General features: G+C 43.0%; 1 protein-coding gene across 1 annotated transcript; it reads left to right on the forward strand.

The window, feature by feature from the left end:
- Window positions 1–334: 334 nt before the first annotated feature.
- AICDA (activation induced cytidine deaminase) lies at window positions 335–13,599 on the forward strand. Its single transcript, XM_073595152.1, has 4 exons — window positions 335–361; window positions 9,421–9,842; window positions 11,734–11,849; window positions 12,560–13,599. The coding sequence occupies exons 1-4, from the start codon at window positions 354–356 to the stop codon at window positions 12,611–12,613; spliced, it is 600 nt and encodes a 199-aa protein (XP_073451253.1). The 5' UTR covers window positions 335–353; the 3' UTR covers window positions 12,614–13,599.
- Window positions 13,600–14,700: the final 1,101 nt, after the last annotated feature.

A 14,700-nucleotide genomic window follows, 5' to 3' on the forward strand; every position in this document is an offset into this window, starting at 1 on the left:
TGCTCAATACGTGGATTTATTTACTTTGTGGCTATTGAGGAATATATTTAAATAAGAGTATTTGTGCCAGAAGTTCAGCTTTAAAAAAAAAGGTCAGATTTTTAGATAAACTGTTTTTTTTTTTTTTTCTATCTTTGTAAGTGTGTTGTTTTTCTCTGAATTACAATGATGCTGTTTGAGGAACTGAGGGTTAGTAAACAGTCATCAGTATACCTTGTATAGATTTGAATTTGGACAACCGTTGACCGTGACGCCATGCAAAGGGGGGGGGGAGGGGGGTGACGTCATAGGGGGTACTTTAATGATGCTGCAGGCGAAGTTTTGACTCAGAATCACAACGAGAAGCCAGCAAAATGGACAGGTAAGGACTTACCTTGTGGGTGTCTCTTGTTCTTAATCAGCCTTTACTGTACAGAACCCTCCATCAAAATAGAGCGAATTGTGTAGATTCTATATGAATGGTTCTCCGCAGTCATTTCATTACTGACTCAAACCCAAGATTTACAGATCATTGCACGATGTGGGGGCTGCTGATTTCTAGAGGGAATTTTCTTCATATGTTATATGGTGTAGAATTTTTTTTTCATTGTTGCAAAATGATTTTATCCTCTGATTATAAAAATATAAATTATTTATTCCTGTAAGACGTCTAAGGGGGCATTCATATGCCAGGGAATAGACTGAGATCTGCCGGCAAAGACAGTTTTTTTTATAATTTTTTAAATTTTTAATTTGCTTTTTTCCAATTGTGGTTTAAATTTTGAAATCTTGAAATCTGCTATGCAAATGTCGGTGCTAATTAGAGTCATAGTAACATAAAACCGCATCAGAGAGAGGGAAAGTGAGTGATAGTCTGTACCGATGTCATGTTATGAAAAGAATCAATGAATGAAAGAAAGTAGCCTGACAGAATGACAGGGAGAAAGAAAGAAAGAAAGAAAGAAAGAAAGAAAGAAAGAAAGAAAGAAAGAAAGAAAGAAAGAAAGAAAGAAAGAAAGAAAGAAAGAAAGAAAGAAAGAAAGAAAGAAAGAAAGAAAGAAAGAAAGAAAGAAAGAAAGGGAAAAAGAAAAAAAAGAAAGAAAGACGGAAAGGGAGAAAGAAAGAAAGAAAAGAAAAGAAAAGAAAAGAAAAGAAAAGAAAAGAGAAAGGGAGATAGGTAGAAAGAAAGACGGAAAGGGAAGAAGAAAGGAATAAAAGGGAAAAAGAAAGGAATAAAAGGGAAAAAGAAAGAAAGATAAAAAGGTAGAAAGAAAGAGAGAAAGATAGAAAGTGATTTAGTTTCTTGTTTCTAATAACTATTTATTTTATTAGGTAGACAAATGTCCCATCGATTGATATAGAAAGATTATTGATAGATAAATAGATAGATAAACAGACCAACATGTGAGAGATAGATAGATAGATAGATAGATAGATAGATAGATAGCTATCATATTAGTGTATAACTTAGTCTCCTGTACTCTGCACACACATAAAACCTCCTCATTTACATACCGCAAGATTCTACAAACGCCGTCACGCCATTCATGCTGAAGGTTTTCTGTATACAAGTACAGCTGGTGTCACTTGTATATCTTCCATCCTTTTTGTGTTCTTTTGAAACTTTGTACATTCCACATGTATATCTATGTGGCATTATAAGTATATTACACCTCCTATAAAACTATTATGGTTTTTGTTAATGATGTTTTGCTTTTTTCTACTATATATAAATAAATGTTGGGTTCTCTAAAGGGAGAGCACATTCAAAACTGTTTGCTTTCAGACTGTCTGTCTCCTACTGAGTCTCCATACAAACAGAAAGGAGACGAAAAGGAGGGAAGTAGAAGGAATCCCACAGTCAGTAGTCATTCAGTAGTGTGTGTATCAGAGCTTGAATGACGGAACTCTGTACACAGAGTTTTTTGGGTGGGGGTGGGGGTGGGTGAAGTTAAGAATAGACAATAAAAAGTCTAAAAGGGGACAGTAACTTCATATTCTGGTTGGAAATAAGTGAATATGAAATATTCATATGCAATGCTGCATATACTGTGTTTCCCGGAATTTTCGCAACCAAAAACACAGTAGGGCTTATTTTCGGGGTAAGGCTTGCCATTTAATCCCCAGTGTGAACAGAGTAAAAGTGCTTGTGAACTGCTAGAATCCTCGCTATTACAGTAGAATATAATGTAAAAGGTATGTGTTTCTGTAATTGTGTCACATACCCCGCTGACAGCTGGGAGAAGAGGAGGAGAGCAGCGGGAGGTTGGCTGAGCGCCGAGCAATGCTATAAGAAGGTATTTTACTCAATTAGATTACAGAAACACACACCTTTTACATATAATACTGTAACAGAGAGGATTCTAGCAGTTTACAACCACTTTAACCTCCCTGGCGGTATGATTATTTCAGATTTTTGGTGCTGAAAGAGGTACCATTATTTTGCATGGAAATTTGGTGTTTTATATTGTAGGCCTGTAATTCTTAGGAATAACTCACTTTAATCTGTCCAAACAAGAGTCTAGTAGACATCCCGGGTATGATAAAGTTTGAAACACAAAATCATAAATTATAATAGAATAAATAACTATAAATAATTATACCAAATAATAATATAATAATAATAAAAATTATTCAATAATTTAATCAAATAAAAAACACTGAAATTTGCTCAGTTGCAGAATTGTCGCTGTCATTACTTTTCAGTGTTTTGTGACGGATTTCCCCACAAATCACTATCGCTCAATTCTGCGAGTGATTCCAATTTATTATCGCTGTTTTCTAGCTGGTCTAAAACCACTTTTGATGTAAAGGGAAGGTTTTGGTTGCTATGGACAATCTCTAGTTTCCAGGCAGAAAGAACAGTTTTTATAATATAAAACTACATGCAGGGCATGGGACAAACCACTAGGGACAAAGGAGATGTGAAATAATTTCATACAGTAATGTAATCTGTTTACAGTATACTGTATGTATTGTGTGTGTTTCACTTTTTGAATTTGGCGCCGTTCTCCGTCCCCGTGCATCGCAAAGCTCGCAGGGAACGGAGCCCAGCTCTGTGATGAATCGACTCGGGAATACCGCCAGGGAGGTTAAACTAGGGCTTATTTTCGGGGTAGGGCTTATATTGCAGCCCTCCTGGAAAATCAGGGTAGGTCTTATTTTCAGGGTAGGTCTTACTTTCGGGGAAAAACGGTACCTGCCTGAAATACTTTTTAAAAATGTTTTTTTACTCCTGAGCATAATGATTACAGAAAGTAAATATAACTATTAAAACATATACATTTAATATACATTTTGTTTTATATTAATATATAAATTATGATAACAATATATTAAATGATTATATATTATATGAACTTAATATAATTAATACATTACACTACTAATATATTTATTTATAATAGACAAAGAATTATTATAAAATAATATCCATTTAATATAAAATGTCATTTAAATAAATATATATAACTTATTATATTATATATTATTACATAAATATATTATATGATTAATACATTACATTACTAATATACAGTATATATAATAAATAATAGACATATAATTAATATAAAGTACTATATATTGAAGGGTTTGTGGATGTACAGTACAGTAATCTACTACTATTCATGTAATTTCGGTTCCCCGAGGGAGCCTGATCACGTTCCTGTGGTGTATCAGATGTTATACAGGAAATGCTGTATCATTATTTTTATTTCCTCTTTGAAAAAAGTTTGCTAATAAAGAATCTCCATTATTTGCAGGTGGTGGGTATGGATTTTTTATGTAATTCTGAAACTCTCTGAAATTCTTTATGCACGTAAAGGCTTTAAAGCAGTGATTGCTCACCTTCTAAATAGAGGGAATTTAAGCCTGGCTCCTGAACTCCCTTCAGTCTTGCACAGTTGTACCAGCTCCTCTCCTGGACTGAAATGATTTCACTGCACACTGTGAGCTTCTCTAAATGGAATCTGTAACAAATGTGATAGAGCCTGTCTCATTTCCTGGCTGAAGGACATCCAGCATCATCTAGCCCAGCATCATCCAACCCCCGGCATAGGTGCCGCAAGCGGCACGCAAAGCCTCTTTTTCTGGCACTCAACTCCCTCCCTATCAGCAGAGCAGTGCAGGGAAGTGTCAGTAAGACACTAATACATTCCAATTTCAGAGTTCCCCACACCGCACCTGTACAGAGGGGGAGGCATTGTGCCCCCACACATTGTAAAAGATGGGAAACATTGTTTGGGTCTCTAACTTTGCTGTAGCTGCGATCGTCAGCTTTTGTGCTTTTGTGATAGGGAAGAGATTGGGTGCAGTTCTGCTGGGGGGGGGGGGGGGTCCCTGTTTCTAGGAGGAGGAGGACTGTCATTGGTCACTGTTAAAGCCAATCACAGTCCTGCTAGCCCCGTCCACCATCTGGTGGAAGATGCCTTGCTTGGTTGCCACTACCAATCTCAGAAAGAAGAGATTTCACTGATTGAGAAAACCACAACCAGGTGACAGTTTGTGAAATTACTGTTGAGCTTCTGGAAACATTGTTGAAATTATTCCAGAACCTTTGTGTCACTTTCTACTGAACCCCGGCACTCTGTGTCACTTTAAGCCACAGCCAGTATTCAGTGCAATGAAAATCACACCCAAAGTTTGCACTGCGTCGCACTTTTTCTCAGCTGCGGGGGCCCAACTTATGATCCTGGACACAGGCCCACTGCTTTCAGAAAATGCCCCTGACCTGAGATCATCATTGCACATCCATTCCAGATGCTTGTATGTGACATCACATATATCACATACATCACATACATCACATATATCACATACATCACATACATCACATATATCACATACATCACATACAAGCATGTGGGCTGGATGCGAGAGGTGGATCAGCAGGATGATTGTCCCAGGACAGGTAGATGTGTCTCATCTCTGCTTCCTTTCATCACTCTGCATATCACACATATCATAGATGAGAAGAGGGTACAGCGGTGGAGCAGGCAAGCAGGAGGAAACGTTGGGAGGGGTGGTTGAGGGGGGCTGGAGCCCCGAGTGGGCCCCCAAAAAGCCCTGGGTCTCAGGCATTCACAACTCTAATATTAGCCCCAAGCCCGAATGGGGACCGATCTGATTCCGAGCCCGGCCGAGTGACATAGCAGGTTCCGCCTTCTGGAGCCTGCAGAGCCTATGATGGACATCCCACTGGTCCAATGCCAGGACCACGGGATGTGTGGGTCACGTAGGTCAGGTCAACAGTGGGACAGAAGAGCAGGGGGGGTTACAGTGGTGAGACAGATGAGCAGGGGGTACAGTGGTGGGGCAGATGAGAAAGCGGGGTACAGTGGTGGGGCAGATGAGAAAGCGGGGTACAGTGGTGGGGCAGATGAGAAAGTGGGTTACAGTGGTGGGGCAGATGAGAAGGTGATTCAGTAGTCAGGCAGAAGAGCATGGGGATACAGCAGTGAAACAGATGTGCAGGGAGGTACAGTGGTGGGGCAGATGAGAAAAGGGGTACATTGATGGAGCAGATGAGCAGGGGGGTTACAGTGGTGGGACAGAAGAGCAAGGGGGTACAGTGGTGGGGGCAGATGTGCAGGAGGTACAGTGGTGGGAGGGATGAGAAGGGGGTTCAGCGGTGGGACAGAAAAGCAGGAGGGTACATTGATGGGGCAGATGAGCAGGGGGTTACAATGGTGGGCCAGAAGAGCAGTGTGGTATGGGGGGTTACAGTGGTGGGAAAGATGAGCAGGGGGGTTCTGTGTTGGGCAGATGAGAAGGGGGTTCAGTGATGGGACAGAAGAGCACGGGGTTACAGCGGTGGGGCAGATGTGAAAGGAGGTACATTGGTGGGACAGATGATTAGGGGGTTACAGTGGTGGGACAGATGTACAGGGGGTTACAGTGATGGGACAGATAAGCAGGGGGGTACAGAGGTGGGGCAGATGTGCAGGGGGGGTACAGAGGTGGGGAACATGTGCAGGGGGTTACAGTGGTGGGACAGATAAGCATGGGGTATAGAGGTGGGGCAGATGTGCAGAGGGTTATAGTGGCGGGACAGATCTGCAGAGGGTACAGTGGTGGGGCATATGTGCAGGGGGTACAGTGATGGGGCATATGTGCAGGGGGTACAGTGATGGGGCATATGTGCAGGGGGTACAGTGATGGGGCAGATGTGCAGGGGGTACAGTGGTGGGGCAGATGTGCAGGGGGTACAGTGGTGGGGCATATGTGCAGGGGGTACAGTGATGGGGCAGATGTGCAGGGGGTACAGTGGTGGGGCAGATGTGCAGGGGGTACAGTGGTGGGACAGATAAGCATGGGGTATAGAGGTGGGGCAGATGTGCAGGGGGTTATAGTGGCGGGACAGATGTGCAGGGGGTACAGTGATGGGGCATATGTGCAGGGGTTACAGTGGTGGGGCAGATGTGCAGGGGGTACAGTGGTGGGGCAGATGTGCAGGGGGTTATAGTGGCGGGACAGATGTGCAGGGGGTACAGTGATGGGGCATATGTGCAGGGGTTACAGTGGTGGGGCAGATGTGCAGGGGGTACAGTGGTGGGGCAGATGTGCAGGGGGTACAGTGGTGGGGCAGATGTGCAGGGGGGTACAGTGGTGAAACAGAAAAAAATAAAAAATCCTTTTCGTGACTGAGAGTGTGAAGTTGACAGTTGATTTTTTTGTTTTAAAATCGGCACGCTCAACATTTTTTCGGCACACTGTGCTCGAAAGGTTGCCTACCCCTGCTCTAGCCCTTTCCACCTACCTGTCCCTGGCTCGCCCCTTTCCGTCATCAGATTTCAGTTCTTTCAATGATAGAGGCTCAGTAATACATGTTGTAATAGAAGTTTTACCTAGGGTGTTCTGTATGCAAATACAGCCTGCCTAGGAACACCCATTCCTCCAGACTGACCTCTGCCCATCAAGGCATTTTGTTATTTGCATAACTCCTCCCAGGAGCCACCTACTGCTTGCATCAGGACTGAGGGCACTTGAGACGAGTACTGAGGAAGGGTGCTGGGATGTTTTTTAGGAAGCTATGTACAGCATCCTGCTGACCCCTCCCAGCAGCCGTGATCTGCCTGCATTGCATAGAGAAACACAGAGAAGTAAGGAGATTCAAAACAGAATTGAATTAAACCTCAAAAGCAAAATACAGTGAGTGATAAGAGAATGAAAGCAGCTTGCACAAAAAAAGGGTTACCAGCCTAATAATCAAAATAAACCAAAAAAAAGTGCAGCGCTTAAAAAAAGTGCATCAAAAGAAGTTCATAAGTATAGGTGTGTGCAGCCTATTGCATTAGGGTGTGCACCCCAAAGCTCAAACACACATGCCTGTTGCTGCAGCCTCAGCTACATTGGACAGTGAATGAATGTGCTGAGTGGCTTCCTATTAATTTACAAAACAAAGCATAGTGATCACAGTTTACTATGCTTCAGTTATGAATGGGCACAGTCAGTGAATGTGTTCATTTAGAAAAGAAGGGAGCCAGCAACCAGGAGGGGGGGGGGGGAGGGAAGCCAGCAGCACTGCAGGGCGGAGGGGCCAACAAAGGGAGGGGGGGCCTGGGCAGTAGGGGGAATCAGCACTGCACATAGTGATTAGGGTGTGCTCAGGCACACCTGGCACACCCCCTGCACACACTTATGTTCATAAGGTTATAAACATAAAGTGCATCAAGAATACATACAATCAAAAAGTGCATAAAGATACGCTATATTGCCAAAAGTATTGAAACGCCTGTCTTTACACACACATGAACTTTAATGGTATCCCAGTCTTAGTCCGTAGGGTTCAATATTGCGTTGGCCCACCCTTTGCAGCTACAACAGCTTCAACTCTTCTGCTAAGGCTGTCCACAAGGTTTAGAAGTGTGTGAGGTCAGGCACTGATGTTTGGATGAGAAGGCCTGGCTCCCAGTCTCTGCTCTAATTCAACCCAAATTTGTTCTATTGGGTTGAGGTCCGGACTCTGTGCAGGCCAGTCAAGTTCCTCCACCCCAAAGTCACTCATCTCTGTCATCCATGGACCTTGCTTTGTGCACTGGTATGCAGTCATGTTGGAACAGGAAGGAGCCATCCCCAAACTGTTCCCACAAAGTTGGGAGAATGAAATTGTCTAAAATGTCTTGGTATGCTGACGCCTTAAGAGTTCCCTTCACTGGAACTTAGGGGCCAAGTTTAACCCTTGAAAAACAACCCTACACCATAATCCCCCCTCCACCAATTTATTTGGAGGCGTGGCCCAATACTTTTGGCTATATAGCATGGATGAGCAAGTTTGGGGTTGGGGAACTTGACTGGCCTACACAGAGTCCTGACCTCAACCCGATAGAACACCTTTGGGATTAATTCGGGTGGAGACTGTGAGCCAGGCCTTCTCGTCCAACATCAGAGACTGACCTCACAAATGCACTTTTGGAAGAATGGACAAACATTCCCATAGACACACCCCTAAACCTTGTGGACAGCCTTCTCAGAAGAGTTGAAGCTGTTATAGCTGCAAAGGGTGGGCCAACGCAATATTGAACCCTACGGACTAATGCCCCGTACACACGGTCTGATTTTCCGACGGAAAATGTGTGATAGGACCTTGTTGTCGGAAATTCCGACTGTGTGTAGGCTCCATCACACATTTTCCTTAGGAATTTTCGACACACAAAGTTTGAGAGCAGGCTATAAAATTTTCCGACAACAAAATCCGTTGTCGGAATTTCCGATCGTGTGTACACAAATCCGACGCACAAAGTGCCACGCATGCTCAGAATAAATAAAGAGATGAAAGCTATTGGCTACTGCCCCGTTATAGTCCCGACGTACGTGTTTTACGTCACCGCGTTCAGAACGATCGGATTTTCCGACAACTTTGTGTGACCGTGTGTATGCAAGACAAGTTTGAGCCAACATCCGTCGGAAAAAATCCTAGGATTTTGTTGTCGGAATGTCCGATCAATGTCCGACCGCGTGTACGGGGCATAAGACCGGAATGCCATTAAAATTCATGTGCGTATAAAGGCAGGTGTCCCAATACTTTTGGAAATATAGTGTATATTTAGTGTATATATACATAAAGAGTAAAAAAATACATCAATCTATATGGAAAAACTTATAGAAGTGCCACTAAAAGAAACATAAAGTGCCAGTACTATTAAACATACAGAAAGTCCAATAAATGTCCCAAAAATCAAAGGGTATCCACTTAAGGCCTCCAATAATAGTGATTCTCAGTTCAGTAGGTAATACATTGTGCATACTGTGTAAATCCTCCACCACCATACACTCACCAGAAAGCTAATGGATATCATATCATATCACATCAACCCCACAAAACCTCCACACTTAGATCCTCAATCCAGACCAAAATCTAGAATTTAATTAAACCCAATTTGTCTCTAGAAATTTTTTTACATTTTTTGGTAACTGACTCTTTCACTTGTTTCCCTCCAGCGTCTTCCTCAAGCGTAATAAGTTCCTGTACAATTATAAGAATCTGCGCTGGGCACGAGGCCGCCATGAAACATATCTGTGCTACTTAGTCAAAAGGCGCTACAGCTCCGTGTCCACCGCCATGGATTTTGGCTACCTGCGCAATCGGAGCGGTTGCCATGCAGAGATCCTGTTTCTGCGCTACCTGGCGATCTGGTTGGGGCATGACCCAAACAGGCTGTTCAGAGTCACCTGGTTCAGTTCGTGGAGCCCGTGCTGTGACTGCGCTCGGCGCATCGCCAACTTCCTACTTAACCATCCCAACCTGAGCCTGCGCATCTTCTCAGCAAGACTTTACTTCTGCGAAGAACAAAATGCAGAACCAGAAGCTCTGCGAAAACTGCAGCAGGCTGGGGTGCGACTGGCAGTCATGAGCTATAAAGGTAATGGACTGAAAAAAGTACAATTGTAGATCGTTTATTTCACTTCCTTTTTTTTGATATTTTATATATTTTTTTTATCACTTGTTTAAAATCTTTATTTTACTAATGACAATATAATACAAGATGTATCTATGAAACTTACTTACAATTTTCAAATCACGTTGAGTTTTCTGGCAGAGGCAATTGGGCTTCACCAGAGCTCCTGATAATGGAGATGGTAACCCTAGTGGTCCCATTTTTCCTAGGATCTCCCCACCATACCTGGAAGGGAAAGGCCATGGTGCAGAGATTTTGCACAGGGCTGCAGACAGAGTGGGCTTGGCAGGTGGCAGGCAAGAGAGAAGTCAGGTCCAGGTGGAGGTCAACTCAGGCAACAGGCAAGAGAGTAGTCAGGTTCAGGCAGGGATCTTGGCAGGTAGCAAGCAAGAGAGTTTTGGGTCAATCCGGGTCAGCAACAGTCAGGCAACTGGCAGGCAAGTATTGTGCTTTACCTCTCAGTTAACAATGTAGTACCAGCCACTTCAAAGGCTGAAGCCTAAATACCCTTCTGGAAGTCCTAGAGGTAGTGGAGGTCTGCACAATCCTGAAAATCCTGGAAAACCCAAATTCTGTGAGTACTGGAGAGCTTAGGAATACTGGAAGACCCGACAGGGATTCTGTAGGTACTAGAGATCCTAGGAATCCTGAAAGACCTAGTAGGGAGTCTGTGAGTGCTGAAGATCCTGGGAATCCTGGAAGACCTGGCAGGGATTCTGTGAGTACTAGAGATCCTAGGAATCCTGGAAGAACTAGTAGGGAGTCTGTGAGTGCTGTAGATCCTGCGAATCCTGGAAGACCTGGCAGGGATTCTGTGAGTACTAGAGATCCTATGAATCCTGAAAGACCTGACAGAGATTCTGTGAGTACTGGAGATCCTAGGAATCCTGGAAGACCTAGTAGGGAGTCTGTGAGTGCCGAAGATCCTGGGAATCCTAGAAGTCCTGGCAGGGATTCTGTGAGTACTAGGGATCCTAGGAATCCTGAAAGACCTGGCAGGGATTCTGTGAGTACTAGATATCCCAGGAATCCTGGAAGACCTGGCAGAGATTCAGTGAGTACTAGAGATGCTAGGAATACTGGAAGACCTGGCAGGGATTCAGTGAGTACTAGAAATCCTAGGAATCATGGAAGACCTGGCAGGGATTCTGTGAGTACTAGAACTCCTAAGAATCCTGGAAGACCTGGCCAGGATCCTGTAAGTCAGTGGTTCTCAACTCCAGTCCTCAGGACCCACTAACAGGCCAGGTTTGCAAGATAACTGAAATACATCACAGGTGATATCATTTTGCTGCTCAGTGATTGCAGGATTCTAGTCTGCATCTCCCCAAGGTAATACTTAAAATCTGGCCTGTTAGTGGGTCCTGAGGACAGGAGTTGAGAACCACTGCTGTAAGTACTAGAGATCCTAGGAATCCTGGAATTCCTGGCAGGGATTCTGTGAGTACTGGAGATCCTAGGAATCCTGGAAGACGTGGCAGGGATTCTGTGAGTACTAGAACTCCTCAGAATCCTGGAAGACCTGGCCAGGATCCTGTAAGTACTAGAGATCCTAGGAATCCTGGAATTCCTGGCAGGGATTCTGTGAGTACTGCAGATCCTAGGAATCCTAGAAGACCTGGCAGGGATTCTGTGAGTACTGGAGGTCCTGGGAATCCTGTAAATCCTGGAAGATCCAGTAGGTACAATTCTACTTGTGTTAGAGGTCACCTTCTTAAGCAGTGTGTTGCCCAACCACTTCTTAGTGAATAGCATGAGTATTCTTCAGTGTCATGCATTAGGCAAATACCATAATTAATCAGATTATACTTGAACAAAGGTAATAACAAGAATATGAATGTATATTTCTTTACAGATTATTTCTATTGTTGGAACACTTTCGTAGAGAACCGAGAGCGGAGATTCGAGGCTTGGGATGGACTGCATGAGAACTCTGTCCGATTGTCAAGAAAATTGAGGCGTATTCTAGAGGTGCGTGTAAGCAGATTAAAAAAACAGTGCTTGAAAATAAAGATATTGTATTTAATCATAAGTCATTTTGGAACTGAACACAAGGTTTAAACTGCCAAAAGATACATTGATGATAGATAGATAGTTAGATAGATAGATAGATAGATAGATAGATAGATAGATAGATAGATAGATAGATAGATAGATAGATAGATAGATAGATAGATAGATAGATAACCAACCAATTATTTCTCTTACTTTCTTCCAGTGGGGTTATTATTAGGTTGATCTTATTCTTGTATGCCAACACAAGTCTATGGCTACAAAGAATCATTTTGGAATTGAACACAAGGGTTTAACTGCCAAATGATAGATAGACAACCAACCATTATTTCTCTTGCTTTCTTTCAGTGGGGTCACCACTGTTAGGTTGATCCCTTTCTTGCATTGATAGGCTTTTGTTTGAGTTTTGAATTCCAATACAAGTCTATGGCAATGCAAAACCCTCTTGAAGTAGGTCAAATGCAGGTCAGAAAGAGGTCAACTGTAAGTCACCTGCCAATGAGTTCGAAAAATAATCTCAGCGGCATCTCAAAATGATTCCATGGTGATTCCATCCACACCAGCCCAAAGCTGGTCCACACTGGCCCTTATAGTAAATAAGACTTTTCTGGTGAAGCATTTTCTTGTCTTGCTCACATTGTGCTTCATTTTGTCTCTGCTACTCACAGCCTCCCTATGATATGGAAGATCTGCATGAAGCCTTTGACCTTCTGGGACTGTAGGAAGCATTGCAGTGGTCAATGAGGTTTCCTCAAACCTGAGACCCCAGTCTACACACTGCAAGGTACACACCTAAAACTAACTCGGAGGAAGGTAACAGACGTGACTTGGCTCTGCTCACATAACCGGACCACCGTGGTGTCTTCTTCTCTCATACATCCTTGAAGTCCTTTAACACAGGATCAGTGTTGGGAACAATCTCAGTTTAATGTACAGTACAGTTCTCTGTGCGGGGCCAACCTGCACTTCATTTCTTTCACATGTCTCCTTTTTTAACAAGAATGGGGAAGTGTAGAGACAGGATTCAATTGGTCTTAAATGCCAAGTCCAACCGAAATAGCTATTTTGATTTTGCATGGCAGCTGACAAGCTGGACCACATACTAGTTTCTTATATCGCTCAGGGATTTCAGTCAGTATGGATAAAGTAAGAATGTTTAATGCTCAAATCATTTTGGTATATATATAGGGTGAACATTCCTGATTTTCTATCCCTTTGTGAAGAAAGATGGAGGCTACCATTCTTCGAATCCTTCGAAAACTGCTAGTCCCCTGGCTGCCATACAGATCCAGCACCTTTAATACCTTTTGATTTTCAGCAATCATGCCACTCAGGAGTTCAGACTGCATGCTTGTTCTAATAGCCACATATCTAGCATGTCAGCCACCCTTCTGGTTTAGGCACCTGCATAGCAAATAGAAGCTCCACTCTTCCCAAGCTTGCTCTTCCACTATAATCCAGTCTGGAGAAGCTCATGTGTGAATGAAGTCTGCAACCATTTTATTCATAAATACAGTGTAACAATATTATAGGAATGTGTTTTGGTTAATGCTTATGTGGAGATAAAAGATTTACCTTTTGATTCTCAAACTTGGCTTAAGGATGAGGATCTTTTTTTCAACCCCAACTGAACTATACTTAGCCAGTGTTCAGTGGAACTCTGGGGTTCCTCCTGATTTTGCAAGGGGTTTCTTGAGCTGTGGCTGATTGTCCTCTCATCTGATGAAATTCCATATCTTCATCAAAATAATTTCATGTCCAATTCCATTTGGTAGACTCAACTAAATGCCCCTAATGATCTTTTTAGCTTCTTTCCATCACTGTAAGGTGGGCATTCTTCCTACTGACCAGCAGTGTAAGGAGCATTCTTTTCACTGGTCACCAATGTAAGGAGCATTTTTCCCACTGATAACCAATGTAAAGATCATTCTTCCCAATGACCACCAATGTAAAGGGAATTTTACTAGTGACCACCAGTGTAAGGGACATTTTTCCAAATGACCACCAATGTAAGACCATTACTCCCAATAACCGCCAAGGTAAGGGACATTCTTCCCACTGACCTCCAATGTAAGAGGGATTTTACCAGTTACCACAAGTGTAAGAGCATTCTTCCCATTGATCTTCAAAGTAAGGGCATTCTTCCCATTGACCTCCAAAGTAAGCGCATTCTTCTCGTTGACCACGAATGTAAGGGCATTCTTCCCACTGATCACCAATATAAGGGCATTCTTCACACTGACCACAAATGTAAGGGCATTCTTCCCACTGACCACCAATGTAAGGGCCATTTGGCCCACTGCCCCCAGTAAAATGATTTTAGCAGGGGTTTCCTGAGACCTATTTCGGGGATTTCCCTGAGGTAAAAATGTGGAGAAAGGCTGAACTAAATACATTCCAGGTGCATTAAACCAAGATTCCAGATGCAAAATCTTACAGTTGGTTTTCCATAGAAAGCAGCCACAACCTGATTAAAATAAAATGTCCCCTGGCAGTATGTTGCATAGAAGGACCTTTGCTCTCTATATGGAAGCAGTGGTTTCTCTGCAGAGGTCCACCACACTCCCTGCTGTGTCAGACCTGTAGTTCAGTAGGGAGCAAAACACTTGCTAAATGCAGAGCCATATGCACAGGTGTCCTTGAGGAGGGACAGAGAACAGAGCTCTTTTTTATATGAGTATCTATCGTTTTTATTGTATCCTTACTGGTTGTACATCGTACATCCAGGATCTGCTTCCTAGAATCCTAATGTAGCATGATAACATGTGCATAGCTTCATTATTTATCAGTCTGTAACTTCACCTCTTCA

This window comes from Aquarana catesbeiana, linkage group LG08 (genome assembly GCF_042186555.1).
Source record: "Aquarana catesbeiana isolate 2022-GZ linkage group LG08, ASM4218655v1, whole genome shotgun sequence".
In the NCBI taxonomy this organism is placed as follows: domain Eukaryota; kingdom Metazoa; phylum Chordata; class Amphibia; order Anura; family Ranidae; genus Aquarana; species Aquarana catesbeiana.

What these genes read in the sequence shown, in the direction of transcription:
- AICDA (XM_073595152.1), top strand. An exon ending in GGCAGTCATGAGCTATAAAG is followed by an intron (nt 9,843 to 11,733) that starts GTAATGGACTGA and finishes ATTTCTTTACAG; the next exon opens with ATTATTTCTATTGTTGGAAC. An exon ending in AATTGAGGCGTATTCTAGAG is followed by an intron (nt 11,850 to 12,559) that starts GTGCGTGTAAGC and finishes TGCTACTCACAG; the next exon opens with CCTCCCTATGATATGGAAGA.